Source organism: Leptonychotes weddellii, chromosome 5 (assembly GCF_054177405.1).
Source record: "Leptonychotes weddellii isolate Sample4059 chromosome 5, ASM5417740v2, whole genome shotgun sequence".
Classification (NCBI taxonomy): Eukaryota; Metazoa; Chordata; class Mammalia; order Carnivora; family Phocidae; genus Leptonychotes; species Leptonychotes weddellii.
Window position 1 is genome coordinate 29986762 of NC_138373.1, and position 21479 is coordinate 30008240.

Here is a 21479-nt window from a genome sequence, read left to right on the forward strand (position 1 = left end):
TCCCATGGTTCTCTGGGGCTGCTGCAGCTCCTGCAGGTGAAGCCCTCAGAGGGGGTTGGCGGTGGTTCACAGGATGGTTACACGATGCAAATGCATTGTCCACTTTAATTCCAGCCATCACTGTGGGTATAGATGGTCAGTGTTGGGGCCATCGGATTTTGAGAGTCAGCTTCCACCTTTGGGAGGCTGAATCCCAATCCTTTGAGTCACACCCCATGTAAAACTTGAGGACAGGTGTCATCTGGATCTATGGATTGCCTGCCTGATACCTGAGCTGGAACCCTCCCCAAACTCCCATCTTTAACAGACTAAAGGAAAACCATTCAGAAATAGGTTGTCCAGTCACTAGACTAACAAACATTCCAGACTAGCTTCTTCGGTGAACTTTTAAAAAGTCTCAAAGAAGATGGCTTCTATGGAAGAAAGGGAAAGTGTAGCCATCCGTTTGAGAAGATAAAAACGCCTCAAGCAATCTGAACGACTCTTCACACAAGGATGCTCACAAGTGGGTAGGTATTCACGAGTATGCTCATGGCAATCAGACTTGGCCAAGGTCAATCCACTAGGTGTACTATGATGATGTAGACCCACCTCTATTTGAATCCAGGTCTTGTCATTAAATGATTGTTGCTCAGGGAGAATTTTGTAAAACCAATACTGGGGACTAGGTTTTGCCAGCAGAAACGAGCCTTTGGGAAATGCTTCTTGGAACCTGGAAGCAATTACCAAGGGTGGGGATGATATCTATCCTTGGGCAGGTGTGCCTACAGAACTGGGTCTGGTATGTTTGTTTTTACGTAAAAAGCAATTAGGCATCAAGTCTACACTGCAGGCAAACAAAACCAAGGAGACAGATTGAAAATATGTGGTGTGTTATTTGGTCCTAAAAACTACATTTTGTTAACACTCCCCCCAAATTCTCCAGAAGCAATAAAATAGCTTTTGGCACGAAAGTACTTTCACGGAAATGAAAACATGATTTAAGAAAATGGTGTTTTTGGAGTGAAGCAAGTGTTTAAATTATCATGTTTAAATGAACTATGCCAGGCTCTTTTCCCTTCCATGGGAGGCAAGCTCGGCTTCCTTCCGTGATTCTTTGCACTGCACAGGGAGATTTGCTTTTGAAAATAAAGAAGGCAAGGGGAGGAGGGGCCACTTCGATGGTTGGACACATTTCTTCGCAAGAAGCACCAAAAAGCACCCCACCCCCCGGCCCCGCCTCCAGCACTTGAATTACATATTGCTGGCTGTTCTTACTCCCCCTTCTAAGCTGTTCACTCCCAGCCGTGCCGACTTTGAGAGAGGACTTGGCTCCATTTACAAAGCCAGGTACCCCAGGAGCACACATCTGCCCCAATGCATCAAGCTGCCCCCTTTATATTCCAGGAATCAAATAAGATCTTATTTTTGGCCCCTGAAAATTTCATATTCAGTCTGAACACAGAATAGCTGGGGGTTTTTTCCTCCCATTTTAAATCTACATTAGTTTGAGAAAGCAAATGAAGTACCCATGAGAGCTTAAAAAAATGAACTCTAAAATAAGCTGCTCAACCCATTGGAGGATCTCTTTCTCACCTCTGCCAAGGACCAGTGGAAGGTAGGCATGGCCCAGGGTTCAATGTGGGAGCTGCACCAGAGAGTTTGTTGGTCTTCTTACAAAAACGTGAGCATTAAAAAGTACTTTCTGTCAACGCTATCATAGGACTTGGGGTTTCCAGGGAATTCTCCCAGAACAACTGCCTCGCTGCCTTTCAGGAACGTCTCGTCTCGGCCTTGTTCTCTGGCTGTGTGTGCGCTGGAATCCCAGGGCAACGTAGTTTATTGTTTTAATATCTGTCTGACACAAAGCAAACCATCCTCCAGTGACTCCTTATCTGTCATATGTATTTCTGTGAAAGAAATATCAAGACAAATAAGATGTTTGGGGGCACACCACGGGATGGTAGTTTTTGCAATTGGCAGCCTTTTGCAGAAGTGAGACCCCCATCTGCAAAAGACGAAAGCCACCATTCTGCATTGAGATTAATAACCAAAGCGCCAGGAAAGCTAGATAGCAGCCGCCTGAAACGTGGCTTCTTCTTTGCAGATTCTTCCCTGGGAACAACTGAGGAGGTTCAACTAGTGGGGTTTTTTTCCCCCCCTGAAATTCTTTTTTTTTTTTTTTTAAGAGGGCAAAACAGTCACACCAAAGTGGTCTGTGATCACGAGTTAGCCAAAGTAACAGCAGCTGTGGATGAAGGCACTAACCCCGTTGCGGCGATGGTGGGGTGTGGATTGAAAATACAGCCGAGCCTGTTCAGGAAGCTGGTGTCCAGGTGAAATAAGTTAACACAGGAGCTAGTAAAAACCTCTTAAAAACCACCTGTTCATAAATCAGCGCGCTGTGCCAGGCCGTGGGAAAGCGGGGCCAGTGGCACCAGGCAGAGAGATGGTGCTTCACTGATGGAGACAGAATGACACCGGGGTTCGGGGAGCGGTGGTGGTCGCTGCAGAGCTGTGTCGGGCTGTGGGCAATCGCTGGGCATTAAATCGGGCATGTGCTATGATTGGGGTGACAGGCAGAGCATGGCACAGAAGTCTCAAAATCTCCCTGTCAATGGGTTCAGTGAGGAAAGTAGGATTTCAGTGGCCAAGTGTGTCTGTCCATAATGCGGGAGGGTGGTGAGAACGTCAATATTTAGCTGACCTACCAAGAGGCATTAAAAATGCCATGTTAATGGAGGGTAAGTCTCCTGTTGGGTATGGCCCCCAAATATCCCCATGAGTAATTTGTTGGCAGTTCTGAGACATTAGCATTATGTATCTATTATCTGTCTTGCCCACAAGAATGCGACACTACAGAGGCTGACTTAAGGACACCTTGCTTAATTAAATTGAATTTGAATAAAAATTTTTTCAGAAGAGGACGCCTTGCTCACGAAGTATTTACATTACATGGAAGGGTACCTGGCATATAGAAACAACGTGATAAAAATTGGTTAAACGAACTAATGCCTTTTAACCCCCTCCCCCATCAAAGGACCGATAAAATGAGTAAAGAATGGAAGGAATTATTTCAGAGATGATGACACAGCAGGCAGAGGTATGATGTCACCATAATGCTGAGACACAGATTTAGAAGGAGCACTGATTCCTGTTTAGAAGGATGCACTCTGGAGCACCTTTTCAGCCAGCATTATTGGAAGGTGCTGGAGGAGCCCGAGTCAGCCCAGGCAAATGATAAGGCATCCTGAGTACGTTAATGGAGTCTCACCCTCTATCCCAGGGAACCTGGGGCAGGTGTTGGAGAAAGCCCATAGCACCAAAATGATGCCTCCAACTCCCCATTTGTTTGTTGTTTGTTAGGAGGGCAAAACTAAGCCAGCCGACCCTATTTAGACCAAATTCATGTATCAGTCTGACTTTGATAAGTACCAAGAGAAGGGTATTCTGTTTACGTGCCTACCTTCCATTATTGGTTTTGAAATGTGATAAAGTGGCACCAAGTGCAAAAGCCCCATGAAGGTGCCCACTGAAAAGAAGGTCCCTTTTGATCTCCTCCCCTATGTAGCCAGCTGTCTTTGGAGTCTGGCCCTTTCAGATAAGAATGCTAGCCTAACAAAGGGGTCAGTAAACTACAGCCCTTGGGCTACATCTGGCGCAAAGACTGTTTTTGTCAATAAAGTGTTTTTGGAAGCACAGTCACACCTATTCATCTCTGTACTGGCTGTGGCCACTTTCAAGCTATCGACAGAGTTGAGTAGTTGCCAACAGGAACCAGATGGCCCATGAGGCTGGAAATATTTACTATCTGGCCTTTTAAAGGATAATTTTACCAAACCCTGGCCAGACAGATGAGACACAGAAGAGCTGCCTCTCCAGTGATCCAGGGATGAGAAGAAAGCACTTGACCACTCCCTGCTCAGACATTTCCAGGAGCAGAGCATGTGGTCGCTTCCACACGCTGGTGGATAAATTTAGAGACTAGTGAAGATGGAAGGCTTGGGATTGAGTTAGGCTGGGTTCAAAGTTAATCTGGCTGGGTCACCTTGGACAAATTTCTTAATCCTTCTAATCCTACATTTTCTCAAGCAAAAAGGGGGCATAATCATATTTCATACTTTTCTTGTGAGGATTAAAGGAGAAAGTTCATGTGAAGGGCTTAGCAGAATGCCTCAGATATAGTACCATGAGTTAATATTAGTATTGTTACTATTATTTTTTTATTATTTCAGGGCTGGACTAAGGTAGGGCCAGTTAGGCATTCACTTTGGGTGCAAAATTTAAGAGGAGGTGACACCAAAAAACCCCAGTAATCAGGATAAATCGTAATTTGTTTTAAAAGTTAAAATTATTATTAAAAAATTCCATGATGAACAGACTCTCAAACGTTAAGCAAAGAAGTGCTATGTTGAACATATTGGACCCTAACATAAAAAAAATTAGTAATACCCTGTCTTAATGAAAATCTTGATATTTTGTTCATTATCAATTTTTTCCATTAATTTAGATTTTTTTTTTAAAGATTTTTTATTTATTTATCTGAGAGAGAGAATGGGAGACAGAGAGCATGAGAGGGGGAGGATCAGAGGGAGAAGCAGACTCCCTGCTGAGCAGGGAGTCCGATGCGGGACTCGATCCCGGGACTCCAGGATCATGACCTGAGCCGAAGGCAGTTGCTTAACCAACTGAGCCACCCAGGCGCCCCTAATTTAGATTTTTAAAAAATACCGCATTAGAATATTATCTTTTTTTTTTTTTTTTTTTTAGTATATCATTTATCTTGACTACCGAGTTTTTTTGGCACCTCTTTAGATTTTGTCCAAGGTGAGTCCCTCCCTTGCTTCACCCTCATTCTGGCTCTGATTATCCTCTCTTAAGTGATTCCTCCAGAAAATATTAGAAAAGGCCTTTTCAGAGCCTCAAGGAGCTCTGAGATATTGGAGAGGGAGAGAGAAGACCCGGGTCTTTAAACCAGCGTGTCAGTAACACAGTGATCTGTGCGTGTACTTTCTATCAACTGAACTCAATCCACTGACATTTTCTGTATTGGGCAGAAGAAAGAGGAAGCCATAAATTAATTTAGGCTGTTACTTTAATTACAGAAACCAGTGGAAGTTCTATCAATTACCTAAAAGTAGAACAGTGCAGGCCTGATTTATGTATGTTTCTGCCACTTAAATCATTGTTTTATGAATTCCACACAATTATTTCCATAAAATCTGCAATCAATACATCAATTAAAACCATGCCACCACAGCTCGCCCTTGAGTTTCATAAAAGTGAATAAATGAGGAAGTGATTTTGCATTTTGATAACATTTAGCATCCTGAGCCTGTGGTATCAGATCCCCCCCGTGGTCAGGAGTGAAAATTTCAGGGGGAATTAACAGTCATCTTCCTTTTACCTTAGGACTTGTCCTCACATGGATCTCAAGCTCATCTGTGGCTTCTGGGTAACTGTGTGGAAATACACTTGCTTGCATTAACAAGCACATGGAACCATCCATATATTTCTGCTGGAAAATGCTTTTTTTGCCTGCTGACAAATAAAACTGGTACCTCTGTGTCAAGGCACTTGCTGTGGACTGAAAAGTGTCCTGCTCCCCACAATTACATGTTGACACCCTAACTCCCAATGTGATGATATTTAGGGATGAGACTTTTGGGAGGTAATTAGGTTGAAGTAAGTCATGAGGTGGGGCCCTCATGAAGGGATTCGTGTCCTTATAAGAACAGACACCCAAGGGCTTGCTTTCTCTGCCCTGTAAGGACATGGTTAGAAGGTGACCATCTATGAGCCAGGAAGAGAGCCCTCATCAGAACCGACCACGCTAGGACCCTGATGTCAGACTTCCAGCCTCCAAAAGGGAGAGAAAATAAATTTCTTTTGTCTAAGCACCCCCCACCCCATCTATGGTATTTTTTATGACAGCCCTAGAAAAATAATAGAACGCTAGGGAGTACTTGCTCCTGGCAGGGATTTTGTGACCTAAAGTGGTGTCTAAAGCTGTAGCAAGAGAAAAGACGGATATATTTGCCTGTGTATTTAAAAATGTATGCTGGAGTGTAAGCAAGATCCAAGGCCCCAAATAGGAAATATGTTTGCAACATCTATGCTTTTCATAGGTTATTCCCCCTAATGAATAGTTCTCTCTCAATGTGAATTAAAAATAAAATCAGAAACAGCACAGAGGGAAGGGAGGGAAAACTCAATGGGAAGAAATCAGAGAGGGAGAAAAACCACGAGAGACTCTTGATTCTAGGAAACAAACTGAGGGTTGCTGGAGGGGAGGTGGGTGGGGGGAAGGGGTAACTGGGTGATGGGCATAAAGGAGGGCCCGTGATGGGATGAGCACTGGGTGTTATACACAACTGATGAATTATTGAACACTACATCTGAAACTAATGATGTACTATATGTTGGCTAATTGAATTTAAGTAAAAAAAATAAAATCAGAAAAACCCAGAAGAGAAATGGGCAGATGTGTACTGGAAATCCACAAGACATAAAGTCCACATGACGATGAAAGTAGCGAATCTGATGCTCGTCACTAGGAGGAAGGCAAATGCAGAAGAGAGCAAATTCAGAGGCTATGTTTCACCCATCTGATTTTCAAAATTAAAAAAAGAGCAGAATACGAAGGCTCTGGCAAGGATGTCGGGATGGAACCACCAACCGCATGTTTGGGAAGCTAGATGTGGGATTTGAGGCACTGGGATGTCAGGGTATATGTAAAGATATTTGCTGCAGGCTTTAGGAAAAGGGGTAGTTTGAATGAGTATGGACAGGGGACGGCTGAAGGAGCATCCACACCACGGGACAGTGGGAAAATACCCAGACGGCTGAATGCGAGAGAGCCAAAATCTGCTATTAAGTGAAACAAAATATAATTAATACATGTCATGCGCACATAATATGTATATGCAACACTCCTCTCTGTATAAAATCAAACTACCAACACCCCCATTTCACGTGTGTATGTCCTTCTTTGCATTATTATGGGGAAGATGTGGAAAGATACTTTCCAGGCAGTCAATATGGGTTTCATTAAAGGTGTATGTTTTTGGATAAAATGGAGATATTATTACCACATCATTTCACACACGTATGTGTGTGTGTTTATTTGCATGCTTCTCTAATTACCGGGAGCACGTGTTATATTTGTAATTTGAAGTTTATTCATAAAACTGTAAAGAAAACAGAATTAAGAGGGTAACACTGACCGGCTTCTGAAAACATCTACTTCACATGGAAATAAGGATCAGTGAGGGCTGGCTTCGCTAATCCAAATTAGAAAGTGACTTTGCCATTCACGGAACTGTGAATTTACCTCTTGAAATTTCAACTAATAAAAAATGGAGGTAATGTTTTCATTTGGAAGAAAGGTGACATGTTCTTTCCATTCCTAGTTGTGTCTGGAGGCATGTTTTGATAGTAAGCATGCACTATATACAAACAGAGTAAAGCAGGTGCCTTTCCCCCATGAGGGAGGAGCCTACAGATCACTGGTCCCAGGAGGGGAAGTCAGTGGGCTAGCCCACCAGACCTGCCCCAGCTTTTACCAAACCCCTCTGTTAAGGGGTCAGATGTGGGCTCTTCAAAGCAAACACAACACTATTAAATTAATTAAAATTATTTCAAAACTAACAAAGTAGTTCATGTAATTAATTAGTTTAGTTGATGAAAAGTTAATATTCTTAAGACAAAGACATTAATATTAAATGTTTTCCATTTGGCACAAGGTGATCTTGCCTAATTCTCTGGAGTTTTGCTTCGACTTCATTTGTCTGCTAAAAAGTAGGCCCACTTTACACTCTGGATGCTAGTGGTTCATCGGGACACATGGGAGCAAGCGTGATGTCCCATGACACAAGTTGAATAGGGGTTTCACACCGAGATAAAGGTCAGCATGAGGGGGAAAAACTGGGGTCAGTTGGGGAGAGACAGGAGAATCTGCAGGATTAGGTTGTACTGACACAGAGCCATGAGTGGAAATCTTTCCCTTAATGCTTTCATGTCCTGGGTCATATTATTAGGATGATTCACTTAAGTGGAGGAAAACCCATTATGTAAAAATGCATCTTAAAAAACAGATAACCTCAAGTAGGAATTACTTTCATTACAGAGGAATTCAGCAGGATTCCTTTAAAACCCATCTCCCCTACTGCACTTAAGGGTGTTATTTACAGATGATTAGCTATTTGGCTAGGCAGTGGGGCAATTTAAGTCTAAAACATCCAAGGCCAGTTAAAGATCCATGGGGGAAAAAAAAAGCCAACACAAACTCAGGAGTAATCCTGGAAGTCAGTAAACACATAAGATCCAATTTACAAAAGTGTAATTTATACACACCTTTCTTCAGGAGTACAACTATTAGATAACCATGAGAAATATACATATTTTCAACTTAAAAAGCAGGTACATCTTACAAGATTGCTGAGAAGTAAGGGATCCTCAGCTTTTGGGTAGAAGGCTGGATTCTTAGCAAAAAGAGGCCACACTATTCGGACCTCAGAGATAAGAGAGGTGGCTCTCAGCCATGTGTATGTCACACTCAGAGAGGAGATGAACCTCGATAGCCTTGTGTGTGCCCCCAGTGTGTGTGTGTGCATGTATGTGACAGAGAGAGAGAGCAAAAATGACCCTCTATATGCTGGAGGGATTGTTTCTAGAACATATGACTTTGCACTGGAACATATACCTTAATCTGGAAGAGAAAACCTATGTGATGTTTCAAAGCCAGCTAACCCTACGACCCAGCAATTGCACTACTAGGTATTTATCCCAAAGATACAGATGTAGTGAAGAGAAGGGGCACATGCACCCCAATGTTCATAGCAGCAATGTCCACAACAGCCAAACTGTGGAAGGAGCCGAGATGCCCTTCAACAGATGAAAGGATAAAGAAGATGTGGTTCACATATACAATGGAATATTACTCAGCCAGCAGAAAGGATGAACACCCACCATTTACTTCGACATGGATGGAAATGGAGGAGATTATGCTGAGTGAAATAAGTCAAGCAGAGAAAGACAATTATCATATGGTTTCATTCATATGTGGAACATAAGGAATAGAGGGGAGGACCACAGGGGAAGGGAGGGAAAACTGAATGGGAAGAAATCAGAGAGGGAGACAAACCATGAGAGACTCCGGACTCCGGGAAACAAACTGAGGGTTAGAGAAGGGAGGGGGGTGGGTGGATGGGGTAACCAGGTGATGGGTATTAAGGAGGGCACGAGTGGTGAACAGCACTGGGTATTACATGCAACTAATGAATGGCTGAACACTACATCAAAAACTAATGATGTACTATATGTTGGCTACCTGAACGTAATAAAAATAAAATAAAAATAAAACAACAACAACAACAAAAAACAAAGAAGCCAGCTAATGTCAAACAGTCCAGCCTCAAAAGGATTGCTCGCTTGAAGAACTAAAGCAGAAAGCCTCAGCAATGTGTCTTAGGGAGGAATGGATCATCTTTACACTCAGCATTGTTGCTTCAAGATGGAAGTGATCTATAGTCCCTTTGGCGACACAGGTGGGGAAGGAGAAGCCTCAGAGTTGGCTGTCCATATGAGAAACACTCACTGGGCTTGTCGGTCTGGATACCATTGCTTAAGGGATCAACAAGTGAAGATTCTTATTGGAAGAAACTAGGTTTTTGTTTCATTTTGCTTTGTTATGGGGTAGGACAATCAACTATTTATTAATTGTTGTTTTCTTTAACACTACTATATACAAGGACATTTCTTTAATATTTCTGAAAAATTCCTACCAACAATGGGGGGGTTGATTAAAATGTAATATTGTGAAATGATAGAATATTATGAGGCCCTTAATGTATTTTCATAAAGTGCACATGACATGATAATCAGTGAAAATAATAGGATGAAAAATGTGTAGGTACTATGATTGATTATGCAATTTAAAAATGAAGGGTGTTGGACACACATTAAACAATTTCTGTAATTATTATATATTTTTACTTTTAAACTAAGGGAAAAAATGTATAAACAGTGAACTGATATTGTCATTTTGGATTTTCAATAATAAAACAGACCCTTTATATCTGAGATCAACACACTTTTTCTGTAAAGAGCTGGAATGACAATATTTTAGGCTTCGTGGTCCACCTGTCTCTGTCACATGTTGTGTTTTGTTTCTGTTCCGTTTCTACAATCTTTCAAAAATTCTAAGACCCATTCTTAGCTCACAAGCTTTACAAAAACAGGCTGTGGGCTGGATTTGGCCCCTGGGCTGTAGTTTGCTGACCCCTGCTTCGGATGACACTGTCTCCTCTGGATATTTCCCCTATTTTAATATGAAGAATTTGTGATAGATTTCCACATTTGATATTGATGATACACATTTCCCCCAAAGCTGCCTTAGAATGGCTATACGGATTCAAACCAGCCCTTATTTGGAATTAATTTGAACAGAGAACTGAAGTAGAAATGCATATTTCATATGGTCATTGAGAGCCATGCTTTCCATTATGGTAGCCATTAGCCCCATGTGGTTACTTAGAATAACATTAATTAACATTAAATTAAATTAAAAAGTCAGTGCCTCTGTCCCACGAGCCCACGTACTGGACAGCGCAGATACGGAACATTTCATCTTAGACAGTTCTATAGGACAACGATGTTACAGAATAAAACAAAGTAACTCTCTGGAACTCAACTGTGGTTAAGTTTTGGGTCGCCAATGTTTCTTCAGAAAATAACGTTTATAGAGAAGGTGGGGGAGAGAGACAAGGGAATGATGATGATATTTAGAGTCAAATGGAGCCAGAAAAGCAGTCAAAAGTTGAATAATTTCCCAGGTTTGAAAACCAAATCCACCATATCGTGGCTGTGTGATCCTGGGTTATCACTCCGCCTCAGTACCCCTCCATTCCTCTGCTGTAAAGCAAACATTATAATACCTACCTGGTGCAGATTTTGAGGATGAAACAAGGTTGAACATGTGAAAATGTGTACTAGCATCCTAATTCTACAAGATACATGCACACACATTTATACCACCCAAAGGGGGCAATGTCTATACATTTAGAAAGAACCACTTCTTGCCGGTATGGTTAGATTCTGGCTTCTCGGGGACACAGGAAGATACTTTGCATTTAATGTATGCCCAACCTGCTGTTGAAGGTGCTATGCTGGTTGGGAAGAACACCTGGCTGCCCCCATAACCTGGCACCTTCAGAAACCGTCGGGATTCTCACAGTCACGTTTTTGGTTTCTGATGACTGCTTCTAACCTGTGCCCCCCAGCAAAGAGTTTGGTTTTTCTGAGCCTTTGGGAATTCAGATGCTTGATCTTGGCACTCGGGGAGGATTCCCCTCTGTCTCTCATCCTCCTAATCATCACGCGCCAATTACTGCTGCTCTCCATCACCACCACCCCTTCTCTAGCTGGTCTCCAGCAGCCCACCTTCTCCCATCCCCATACTCACTCTTGAGCACTGATCCCAATGAGGACCAATTTTGTAGTTATGGGGATTTCACAGCGTGGTGTCTTATAGGCTTGAAATAGATGAGAAGGTATGAGCTGTGTCTGGGGGTCTTTCTGAGGAGGGGCAAACCAGCTGGGGGCACCACGATGGAATCCATGAGAACAGTAATTGTTCAACCTGTTCTGGGAACTGGGGTCGGGGTGGGGCATTTTCCACCCTGGAGCATCCATCCCAGGCAGAGAGATCCTTGGTTTTTCCATGTCAACATTGTGATCTATCTTCCATATTTATTTTTGGTCTTCTCCCCCTGGCACTTGATGGCTATATTCCTATCAATCAAAGTGCCTTTTCTTGTTGTTCCCCCCACCCCGTTAAATGGGGGAGAACCACATTCTTCTCTCTCCTCCTCATGCTCAATGCAATCACATAGTAAAGGGCAGAAGAGCCTTGCAAGCAAGTCGTTATTTTCCACTGTGAGAAAATGGTGCTCAAGAGTAACAATCAAGCACGTTTTGTTAGGCAAGGGGGCCACTCGGCTGGCCTGTGTATGTTGCCTCAATTATTTTCATGTTAATTTGCAAAGCTGTGATAGAAGGCAGCAGCGAGCTTTAGCTCCAACCCCCCCATGCGCCTCCCCCACCCCCAGACCAATGCCCCATGTCCCATCCATTGGACTCGATCCTTCCAGGTCTTAACAAAGGATGACTGGGATATCTGGGAAGTGAGCATTCAGACATAATGAGCAAAGGGGTTCGATGCTAAGGTGACAGGGAACACAGAAACATGCTTATGAGAACCAACCTCATCTTGTGGAGAGCCACAGGGAGGGTGGAGCTGAGAGGGAGGGTAGGAGAAGAACTTACATGGCAGGGAAGGTGATGGACTCAGATTTATATCACAAAACAAAGGGAGAGCCACAACAGCGGGCTTACTTGCGGAAGTATATACAAGTGAACTGGGGGCACTGTACATGGAAGATCCCTCCTGGTTTGCCTGGCATAACAGCACCGTGCCTACGGAAGAGAGAGAGATAGATGGTACCTGGTTCGGGAACAGGCACACCACACCTGAGAGATCACGGCAACGCCAACAGAAAGGCAAAGAAATGAAAACGTAAGCCACATCCCCGTGCACGTGACAGGGACACCCGTGGCGGCCCCCTGGCTTAGCCAAAGGGGGTCAGGAGCCCACCCCCCAGCCCTCCAAGCACGGGCCACTCCGTGTCACCTGGGGTTCCCGCAGCGGGGTCTGGCAGCCCCAGGACCCAGTTTCAGATCCGTGATGGTGGCAGCATGGCATACGCCAAAGGGGGCTTGAGAAGTATCAGAGAGAACTAGATGACAAGCCTGGCTCAGAGGCCACTTAGCTGTGTGACCTTGGTAAGCCACTCTACCTCTCTGTGCCTTGGGATGCCCATCTGGAAAATGGGGTGAATATACCTACCTCCAGGAAGCATTGTGAATTGTATGGCTAGAGATGTGCCCGGGGCAGGGGCTGGTATCTAATCGTCACTTAGTAAAGGGGAAGCACGTGAACTGCTATGTTTGGAGAAAACTTTTCATCACCCCACCCCCCTCCCCCGTCTGAATCAATTCTTCAGGGGAAGAACAGAAGTACGGTGGGGAAGAAATGAATGCAACTTTCACCTTCCGCGTGGCCCACCTCGGACCCACGCTGGGCTTGGGTTGAGACCATCTTTGGCTTCTGTGTATCTCATTTCCTCCCGAAAGCTCTCAGCCTTCCAGCCGGAGAGGTGGCCTCACCAAGCCCGCACTGCAGAGCTCACTGTCGTCTGCCTGATTTAAATCAAAGGGCACTGGGCTTATCCTGGCACAATGGAATTTTACAGCAGAGAGGAACGGTGGAATCCTGAGCTATCTCCTCAATCTGTGATGTGTTTTGAACCACCGCCCACTCCAAGGATGAGCAGGGTCAGGGATCCTCACGGTATCAATTCTCTCTCCTGCTGCTACAAAGCTCACACTCAGACTTTGAAAAGAAAGAGAGAGACTTTTAAGGAGTTGTCAGCCCATTACTGATGATGGAAATGCATTCCTGTGGTTTCTGTTCACTTGCCTCCATTTGGTTTTGAGTTTTGGGTTCTCCTGCCGTGACCACAACAGAAAGCTTTCCCCATGAGAAGAAGCTTGCCTTGATGTGAGCTCACCCACATCTTTGAAGACCTGCCCTAGTGCTATCTAAGGGGTTTTATAATCCTTTAGTATCTTTCCCAAGGTCAACAGAAGTGTAGTTAAAACTTGCAGAGTGAGTGGGGGTCTGCCAAACACAGAGGGACTGCCATGTGAACCGTTAAAGGCTAGCCATCTTTCCTGAACTAAAAAAACCAAACAGTTCCAGAGGTGGCCTCCAGGACCACTGCTCCCCCTCCTTCAGGTACGGAGCCAGAATAGATGGATCCTCTGAGGAGGGCTGAGGAACCTTCTGCGAATTCCACTTCTACCCTCTGTTCCCCGTGTTTCCCTAGCTTTTGTCCATTATTTCCAGATAAAGCAAAGATGGGTTAAAATCCCTAAGTGGGCCCTCCGTCACCAACTCAGCCTTCCATTCTGTGACAAGGAGAAGCAGCCCGTGGACAGAAGTTCTATCTGAAGGAGTGTCCCCTGGTCCTTCTGACATTTACCCTGGTATCCTACGTTTATAGCTGGACAGCCCCCACCAGAGCCTGGATGTAAGAGTGAAATTGACTGACCTTCTCTTGGCGGTAAATGTATTCAAAGTCTGGTTGGGCCTGAGTCATGATCAGCCTTTGCTAAACTGATGGTTCTTTCTTCTCTCTATTTTATTTAAAAAGTTTAACCCAACATATAAGATGGGACTTTGCATGGTCTAATTTCTTCCCGGTAAGTATTTCCAGTTTTGGCAAGAAACTGGCACAGTATGGTAATTAACAGCAAACAGACTGAACACCAGATCGTGGGGGTGTGGGGTCTAAAATCAACCAACAGGAGTGGCATACCCACCCCAAGGACACGCCCTGACCCCCACCCTGCTTTATCAATGAGTACTTCGTCTGACTTTGCAGAGGCCATTCATCCTTATGTTCTTGCTCACTGCTAAAACCTTAGAGAGAAACGAATGTTTCTATAGGATGTTTCTGACAAATCAGCATGTGAGAAAACTCCATGGGTCTCTCGTGTCCACCCCTGGTTAAAAACCACTTTTAAAATGAAACCTAAAGTTTCTTGGGGGGTGCCTTGGTATTGAAAGAAAAATAGCATGGTTGTAGCAAAAACATATCCAGAAGGACATTTCAGTCGTGTGCGGTTAAAACCTTAGGGTCAATTTTCAACACTCTCAATGCAATTTAGAGAATCCCATTGGGACACAACACAGATTCCCTCTAGGAAGCTAAATCCTGGCAGGGCATAATGAAGCTTTCCTAATGCTCTTATGCTGTAGATCCCGAGAAACTGTATTGAAATAACTTCTTTGGATGTCCTCTTGGTCGTGAAAAAAAAAAATTCTTTATGCAATAATTTTGACCTTTGTTAAACAAAATCTATACTGTCACAGGACTTGCTTTTTATTTTACCCAAAAAAATCCTCTAATTTAATTTGCAAAGTACTTATTGTATGTTCTCTTAGGCCTTTATGACCTTTTCTTAAGAGAAAGCTTTGAATTAAACAGAAACCAAGAGGCAAAGAACACTGTAACCTCCATGCATTTTTTGGGCAGGGGCCAGTCATGTGTGTTTGTTTAAAAAACAAACAAAGGCTTTTGAGGGAGGTGGGGAAAGGGGGCTTTCCTGCTTATAATTTAAAGATGGCAACTGTGTTCAATTTAAACCACTAGCCACCATTCCCTAGCCAGGACAGACCATTCATCAATTTCCAAGTGTCCTTTCCTATTATCCTGGGATCCTCAGAATCATCCTTAACACAGCTTCTAGGCAGTTGCTACCGTTTGGTTAGAGTTGGTGGATGGCATGAAACCTCCATGCCATTCCTGATCCTACTGTTAGGTTAAACCATAGGAAATTGACCTCTTTATGTCAAATAGGATTGAACGCTGGGAATTTCATGGGGTTTAATTTTAAAGAAAGACCCCATCGCAATTCCTACTATGTCATTTAGAAGATGCCTCTTTTCCCAGTCCCCAGGAGCTAATGGATCACTCCCCCTTCTATGCTCCCATCACACTTAAAAGAATTAAAAAAAAAAAAAAATCTCCCTAGGTGCGCCTGGGTGGCTTAGTCAGTTAAGCCTCTAACTCTTGATCCTGGCTCAGGTCTTGATCTCAAAGTTGTGAGTTCAAGCCCCACGCTGAGTGCCATGCTGGGCGTGCAGCCTACTTAAAAAAAAAAAAAAAAAGTCTCCCTAGTAGATCCTTTGTCACAATGTACTGCAACTTTTCATTTACATATCGGTCTCAGCCACAATGAGCCCCCTTATGTCAGAGCCAAACCATACTCATCTGTTCCCAGCCCCTAGCAAAATACCTGACTCTCAGAAGGATTAATGAATTTGATTAAATTATTATGTTTTTAAAGACCTCCTCATTTCTGTTTTCCTGGCTAAAAATAGTGCTTTGTCCAACCAATCGTTCTTGAGGGTGCCTTCTTCTGCCCCTTGTTTATTGCTGGGGATGCGCATGCCTAAAGTCCAGGTGCAGTTACGAGCCCTCTCTATGGGATTCACTTGCTTCCTCCTCTTCTCTGGTTCTTTTAAGGTTGACTCATGCAGCTTCACATGAAATCTGAGCAGCTCGTATCTGTGCCTGGCAGGAACTGGCTCCATGTGGCAGATCGAAACTTTGGAATCATCAGAGCCTTTGCAAAGTCTGTCACATTCACTCATCAGCATCCCAAATTCCTGCACGATATGCACAGGGCCCCTTGCGGGCAGGATCAGGAATCCTCCAGCTGCGAGAGGGTGAGCCAAGGTCCATGTACAGATGGGGCAACCCAACCCTTTCTTCTTCACTGGAGACTCCCCACAGCTCTGGGGGTCATTCCCAGCCCCTCGATGGGCAGGGAGAAGCCTCAAAGGGGTGATTCCCATCACAGATAGGGAAGAGGAGGCCTCTCAACTTTGTACTCTGCTGCCAACTCCTAGGTGAGGAAATTGGACTCAAACCAACTGGGACAACGGTGCCTTTTCACACCTCTGCCTTTATGGAGGATAATTCTCCCTGGAAGCCCTGCCCCTTCCCCTAGATGATTCCCTTCTGGACTCGGCAGCAGCTTCTCCTACTAGAAACCAGATCTATTTGCCTCCACCTGCCAAGTTCAGCTTCCTTCCTCTGCTTTTCTAAATTGTGTTGTAATGATCTATCGAATGAGTGTCTTCCCATGGATGCTCTGAACTCCAAGAGGTCAGGAATTATGTCTTAGTCCTCTTTCATCCCCATGGGTCCAGGGACCTCGGCTGAGAGGCAGGGGGTGCCTGACAAGAGGAACCAGAGGGTTCTGGACAGGCAGCCATGTTGTACTTGCAAGAAATAAAATTAGGATGCAAGAGGGAAAGGAAGAAGAGAAAGGCTCTTTTGAATGCCTTCCCTTCCATTTTAGTACTGAAGAGGCAGAGCACCAAGCCAGCCCAGGGTGAATGACTAGGCCCGTCCTGTTTTTTCTGAATTCCACAAAAAAAAAAAAGAAAGAAAGAAAGAAAAAAAAACATGTCAAAAAAACACCCCAACTGCCTAGCAACTGGGAGTGGCTGACTCCCTTCATTAGCTCGAAGATGAAGAGTTAGAACACTTGGAGAAGAATGCTCTTATTGCTACTGAAATGAAAAAAAAAAAAAATTAAAGGCACAAAGAAAAACAACCACACTTTATGAATTTTCTGAGAGCCAATAGGGATTCAGGAACACCTGCTGTGGAAGGTTCTGAGAGGGGCATGTGCTGTCTGAGCCTCCGAAAGCATCTGTGTGCTGATCCAGAGTCACGTGCAAACAGAGCCCTTTGCTGGGGTCCAGCTTTTCTCACTAGGCCTTGTGAGGCGGCAAAGAGGGCTGAGAGGAAAAATCCCACAGGCAAATGGTGAATGAATGCAGGAGGCCATTAGATAGCTACTCTGTCGCGAGTGCTCAGCTAAGACAAGGTGGCCTGCGAGGCTGCCATTCATTCTGCAAATGCGGATTGGCATCTATTGTGTGCTGGGCACCGTGTGGGTTCTGGGGCATGCCTGCTGAGCCCCCTGTGCCCTTCAAAAGAACGACATGCTGTCTTTTTTAGTACTCGTAGGTTCAGGAACAAATACATACACAAGAAAGGGAACAAAGGAAGGAGTCTGAATTGATCCCCAAACCTGAGACCCTATAGTTATTTACTTTGCTTGCTGAGATCAATAAAATTTAAAAGTAGTTTTGGCACAGTTTTTATGAAACATGACTATTATGACTGGCAAAATGTCTATTCCACATTTCTGTAACATATTGCAGTCATAATTAAAAATGTTTCATAGTAATAGTAATCACTACAAAAATAGTACTTTCATTTTATACAAAAAAAAAAGAAATTTTTTATTTAATATTTCCCCACACATTTTTACACTACAGTTGTTCCTCCCTAATAAGAAGGGTCAGGTAGTACTAGTCCCTCTTTAGAGATGGGGAAAAAATGGCACAGAACAAGGATGTGGTTTATGAAAAGCCTTAGCATCCATCAGAGGCAAATTCCAGGTGGGAAACAAAGCTATCTAGGCTCCTAGAACATGATTCACTTTATCATTGACTCTTTCCTGCTTCCATTGTTACAGAATGATTTTTAAAATATATTTTTAAATTAGCATAAAAACAGGAAAACTCTTGTCATAATTGAAAGAACAAGCTCTGAGCTCTTAGTTCACTGTAAGAGAAACCTGCAAACGTCTTCTTCATAGGACTGGTACTTTCAGAAAGGGGTGCCCTCAGTCCCCCATGGGTTCGTAAAATCACCTGCATCATCAGCATCACCTAGGGGATTTGTTCAACACAGAATGCTAGGTCCCACTCCCAGAGTTTTGGACTGATCCCATAGGTCTGGGATGGAGTTGAGAACTTGCATTTTCAACAAGCTCTCATGTTGTCAGGAGACCATACTTTGAGAAACACTGGAGGAGAGCCAGTCCCTCAAACCTCAAGGCTGTGAGTTCTTGCCTTCCTAAAATTGGAGGTTTTCAAAGCCTATGAGACTTTAAGAATCCACTGGGGAGAACTCACATGGGATGCCTTCAAAGCCTCCACCCCGAAAGAGTGTGACTCAGCTGGTCAGAAATCTGCATTTCTGATCAGCAACCCAGGTGACTGTCCTGCTCTGGATGTACTTTGATTAATCCAGGCCCAAGGGCATCTCCACATCTTTAGGAAAAAAAGTAAAAATGGCTGAATATACCTGGTTTGAGTACTTCTGTGGGCAAAGGGGAAGAGCTTATTTACTTCTTATCATTGCTATTTTGTGCATCGACAAATTTTGCCTTTCCTTTGTAGCATTTTGAACACAAAGAATAACTTCCCAGTCCTAACTATTCTGTCAGACTCTCTGGAGGTGGGCTGGTAAAGAAGGTACAGAAGATCACGAACAGCATAATCCTAGCAAGGCCACTCTTGGTTTCCCATCCAAAAGAAGGCCTACCCATTCCTGCCCTACTATTATGGAATGAAGTGTATATACTCCACATTCATACATACATTGAAGTCCTAACCCCCAGTACAAGATGTGACTGTATTCGGAGATAGGATCTTTAGAGAGCTAATTAGGTTAAAGTTAGGCCATGAGGGTAGACCCTGATTCCATGTGACTGATGTCCTTATAAGAAGAGTAAATTATGACAGAGACACAGAGGGAAGACCATGTGAGGACTTGGGGAGTTGACAGCCGTCTACAAGTCAAGGAGAGAGGCCTCTGAAGAAACCAACCCTGCCAACTCCTTGATCTTGGACTTCTAGCCTCCAGAACTGTGAGAACATCCATTTCTGTTGTATAAGCCCCCCAGCCTGTGGTGCTTTGTCATGGCAGCCCAAACAGACTAATATATCCACCTGCCTCCTAATGAGCTCTGCCCTGAGGATCAGTGAGGCACTGTACTACATGAGGGTCATACAGGCAGCAAATTCCTGTTAGATACAGAGGTCTGGGAGGTTGCTGTGTGCTACTCCCTGCCCATGGAGGTTACTGCTTCCAATGGACACATTTATCCAAAGCCCTCTTGGGTTGTGGATGCTTTTTGTGGTTACGCATTTTTGAACATAGACTGGCGTTGAGCTAATCCATGTAAGAATATTTTCACAGCTAATACTTAATGCTTTTATACATGCCTGTAAGATGACCCTCTCTGAAGGGTTATGGTCGAGCTTTAAATACAGAGGTATTTCCATTGAGGCACAGATGTTGTAGAAAACTGTTGGATGTATACTTAATTCTTATAAAGTGAATCATGTTTTAATTGTGCCAGGGGATTTCCATATTTAAAGGAGCCCTGAAGTAAATCTGTATAGATTGTAGATAATCTCTCACTCCAATTTATGATGCAAGTTTTGACTTTCATAATAAAAAGAAATACATGATTTTGTGGGTTTTTTTCTTTTCACTTTTCTTTTTGACATAATTTCAGACTATACAAAAAAAAGTTGCAGGAATACTACAAAGAATCTCTATACAAAGTTTTCCCTGATTTTTTGTTGTTTAAAAAATGTAATGACTTACTTGAACCACTCTTACTCTCCTGCCTCCAAAATTCAACTAATAGTGATTTTTACAGAAAATATTCAATTGACTCAATGTGATACTGAGCACATCAACAGTAATGATTCAAAAAATGGCTTACTAATTACCCAAAAAGCACCAAGCAAACGCATTCACTGTTTAATTTGGATTATCTCCTACTCTTAGCCCTGTAAGACAGGTACTATCATCACATCTGTATAATAGATGAGGATTCTGAGACAGAGAGAGTTTTAGAATCTTGCCCAAGGTCACACAGATAGAAATCTTATGGTGCTGAATGCAGATCAAATGAAACAGATCCCTGGGACCCATGGATTGAAGGCTAATCTTCCAAATCAGGTGTAGGCAAACTACAGGCTTTCTGCCAAATCCAGTCTACCACTTTTTTTGTATGGCCTGTGATCTAAGAATGTTTTTTACATTTTTATCTGGTTGAAAAACAATCTATAGAAGACTAATATTTGGTGACGTGAAAAATCACATAAAATTCAAATTTCAGTATCTATAAAGAGTTATTGGAACAGAGCCACACTTGTTCATTTACGTATTATTTATGACTTATCTTATGCTGCAAGATGGAGCTGAGTATTTACAACAGAGACCTTATTGTCCACAAAGGCTAAAATATTCACTCTCTGGACCTTTCAGAAAAGGTTTGCTGACCCCTGTTCTAATGTCCCCTTTCTGTTTGGAAGACACTAATAGTGATTGTCAGAACAACATTAGCCCCTCCCTGGGAAGCTGTCACGAATTATCATAATAATAAATTATTATTTCAATTATTTTGTTAAAAACAACCAAAAAAATTAAAGGCATGTTCTTTGAATGCTTGCCAAAAATTTCTTTCTAATTCATTGTTGTTCAAGATAATAAAACAACTAGAAAAAATTGTTCCATAAGGTATTTGTGGAAGGCAAGCAATTTAACTACAACAAAAACCATGGAAATACGTTTTATCTCCTTCAGGGTTGTGGCTATTAGTATTTAGGTAAGGGCTACCCTAGAGCCTTTCTTTCTAAAATTCTAATAGGCACTGAATTACTTGGGGGCCATTCTACAATGAATATTCTCATCTGGTAGGCCTGGGGTGGGGCATGAGAATCTGCATTTCCAGTGAGCTCCCAGGGGATGCCCACACTGCCAACGATAGTAAAATGCTAGGGATGACATAAAGAACGTCAAGTTACAGCTAATATTAATGGGAGGGACCATTAAGATGCCACTGAGTTTCAGGTACTGAACCAGGTACGCTGTACACACATTATGATTTTTTTTCTTATCAAACACACAAGGAAAATAAAGCCCAGAGAGAGAAAAATATGAGACAAAACTGAAATCTGAGCCAGCTTGGTGTAACTCCAAAGCTCA

General features: G+C 43.2%; 1 protein-coding gene across 17 annotated transcripts in view; it reads right to left on the reverse strand.

The window, feature by feature from the left end:
* Nucleotides 1-21479, reverse strand: part of RBFOX1 (RNA binding fox-1 homolog 1) — a 1962285-nt gene that overhangs the window by 66695 nt on the left and 1874111 nt on the right. For 10 of the 17 annotated variants that reach the window (XM_081820073.1, XM_081820081.1, XM_081820085.1 and 7 more), the window contains one exon: nt 12376-12456. The exons of the other annotated variants lie outside the window; for them this stretch is intronic. In XM_081820073.1, coding sequence (XP_081676199.1) covers nt 12376-12456 — 81 coding nt within the window. The remainder of the gene's footprint in view (nt 1-12375; nt 12457-21479) is intronic. 17 annotated transcript variants of the gene reach the window in all.